The sequence below is a fragment of the Thamnophis elegans genome, chromosome 6 (assembly GCF_009769535.1).
Source record: "Thamnophis elegans isolate rThaEle1 chromosome 6, rThaEle1.pri, whole genome shotgun sequence".
Taxonomy (NCBI): domain Eukaryota; kingdom Metazoa; phylum Chordata; class Lepidosauria; order Squamata; family Colubridae; genus Thamnophis; species Thamnophis elegans.
Window position 1 is genome coordinate 40,795,805 of NC_045546.1, and position 2,479 is coordinate 40,798,283.

At 35.0% G+C, this 2,479-nt stretch overlaps 1 protein-coding gene across 1 annotated transcript; it reads right to left on the reverse strand.

Annotated features, from left to right (window-relative positions):
* Positions 1 to 900: 900 nt before the first annotated feature.
* Positions 901 to 2,043, reverse strand: HTR1F (5-hydroxytryptamine receptor 1F). Its single transcript, XM_032220256.1, has one exon. The coding sequence runs from the start codon at positions 2,014 to 2,016 to the stop codon at positions 901 to 903; it is 1,116 nt and encodes a 371-aa protein (XP_032076147.1). The 5' UTR covers positions 2,017 to 2,043.
* Positions 2,044 to 2,479: the final 436 nt, after the last annotated feature.

Genomic DNA, 2,479 nt, shown 5'->3' on the forward strand with positions numbered 1-2,479 from the left:
ACTGTTAATTTTTTAAAAAAATCTATTATTTCCCATATTTTCTACCTATGTTATAATTTAAGTCATTCCACCATTAAAAAATAAAATAAATTTGTAATATAGGAGTTTTAAATAGTATTGCAATCCTTAGGTTACTGAGTAATTTTATGTTAGTTACATTGAAAAAGAATTCTGTATCTTCTTGGTTTTAAATAAGATCCTAGAGAACGGATTACCATGTCCCCTTGGGGTGCATCTTCCATGATCAGATGTGTGCTCTTGTACTCACTGAAGAGCTGAATGTTTCCATTCTCACAAATATTCATACAGTTCTCTGTGTACCCAATAATTATAACCATTTACTCATTTGAATCAACTTTTGTCATTTCTTTTCTTCCCAATATACACTTTAACACGTGAAAAACATTCATTATGATATACTGTATTAATGATACAAAACAGATATTTAATAATTGGCTTCTTTCTTAAACAGAGTGTACGTTGTTATAAGTTAAATATGTAAACAATTAGAGCTACTCCACAAATAATTGAACTGAATTTGTTGTATATGTGTGGATTCTCATCCAATTTCTGGCACTAGAACTTAATCAATCCAGCTTGATTTAAATTTCTGGGAAGCTTTCTGGAAAGACTTGAGGCTAAGTTGTTGTACGTTATATATATGTTTCAAATACTGCTGTAGTGCTAAATTATGGCATAAAATCAGGACTATGAATCACATGTAATATACAACTCCTACAAAAGCTTCTGGAACCTCATTTTACCCTTTGATTTGGTAAATTCTCAAGTGCAATAGGCAAAGTTCCATCAAGGGTAGATCTGTGAATTTGATTTTCAAATTCCCTCCCCCCTCAAAAATCAGATTTAAATCAACCAATGACTAAAAGCTCTCTCTTTTTTTTAGAGAGAGGTCCTGCACTGAATAAGTTTTTGGAATGCTTTCTTAAAATCTTCATTAAAGATTGTGTAAATCAGCGGGTTAACCAGAGAATTGATATAGCCCAACCATGTCAGAAAATTAGACATTTCTTCTGAAATTTGACATCTTTCACAGGTATTAACAACCACCTCTTTTACAAAGAAAGGCAGCCAGCAAATCACAAAAGCACCCAAAATCAAACCAAGGGTAGTTGCTGCTTTCCGTTCTCTTGTGGTAGAAATGCGTTGCCTTTTCCACCCTTTTTCATTCTTAGATTCCGAATCAGGGCTTCTCAGTGAAAATCGAATTCTCTCCAAATCTCCCGAAGGGTTGGACCTTTTATCTTTTGTACATGATGCGGTTGAAGAAAGCCGGCAGCTTTTCTCATTTGCTTCCAAGAGGTCTTGCCCATTGGCCTCCTCTTTAAGAACCCGACTCATACTCCTTCTATGAAAAGTCTTGGCTGCTTTGTATATTTTGTAGTAAAGAATCAGAATTAATGCTAGTGGGATATAAAATGCTCCAAATGTAGAATATATAGTGAAAGCAATGTGGTCATGCTTAATGATGCATTCATCATCTTTGCTGGTTGCTTGATGTCTCCAAAACAATGGTGGCATTGAAATGAAGATGGAAATAATCCAGACAATAGCAATCATAAAGCCAGCATGTTTAGGTGTTCGCTTCCTGGCATATTCCACAGCATCAGTGATTGCTCTGTAGCGATCTAAAGCAATGGCCGAGAGGTGCAGGATAGAACAGGTGCAGCAGGTGATGTCAACACTAAGCCAAATATCACACATCACCCCACCCATGATCCAGGTTTCTTTGACAATATAGACAATGCTGAAAGGCATGACGAGGATGGCCACAAGGAAATCAGTCACTGCCAAAGAGCATATTAAATAGTTCGCAGGATGATGGAGTTTCCTTGTCACAATTATTGCAGTCATCACTAGAGAGTTGATAACTGTTGTCATTACTGCTAGAACAGAAAGTGTAATAGAAACTAGAATCTTGGAAGTTACTTTTTCAAATGATTCTGTATCATTTTGTTCCAGTGTATAGTTTTGTTCAGTAAAGTTTAGGAAATCCATTATTTCCTTGAAGTTTGTCTTTGCCTAATGAAGATACCTGCAGGAAATAGTTTAGAAAGAAAAAGCAACAATTAAAACTCCCAATTCTATATATTTTCAAGTATTATGCAATATACAAGTTTTTTTTAAAAAGACACCTGGACTTCCTTGTTTTTCTTTGAAGATGTTTCGCTTCTCATCCAAAAAGTATCTTTCTTCAGCTCCCAGAAGTTGAAGAAGCTTCTTGGATGAGAAGTGAAATATCTTCAAAGAAAAACAAGAAAGTCCAGGTGTCTCTTAAAAAAGCACCTTTGGGACAACCATGACCTGGATGACTGAGAATCTCCATAGACATTTTTTTGAAACTTTCTTCCCAAACTTTTCTGTCACTCTTTGAATAGAGTGTATTTGAGGATTCTTATAGAAAAAAGGAATCAAATATGTTTTTCATGAAATTGAAGTTGACTTTATACCTAAGACTAGT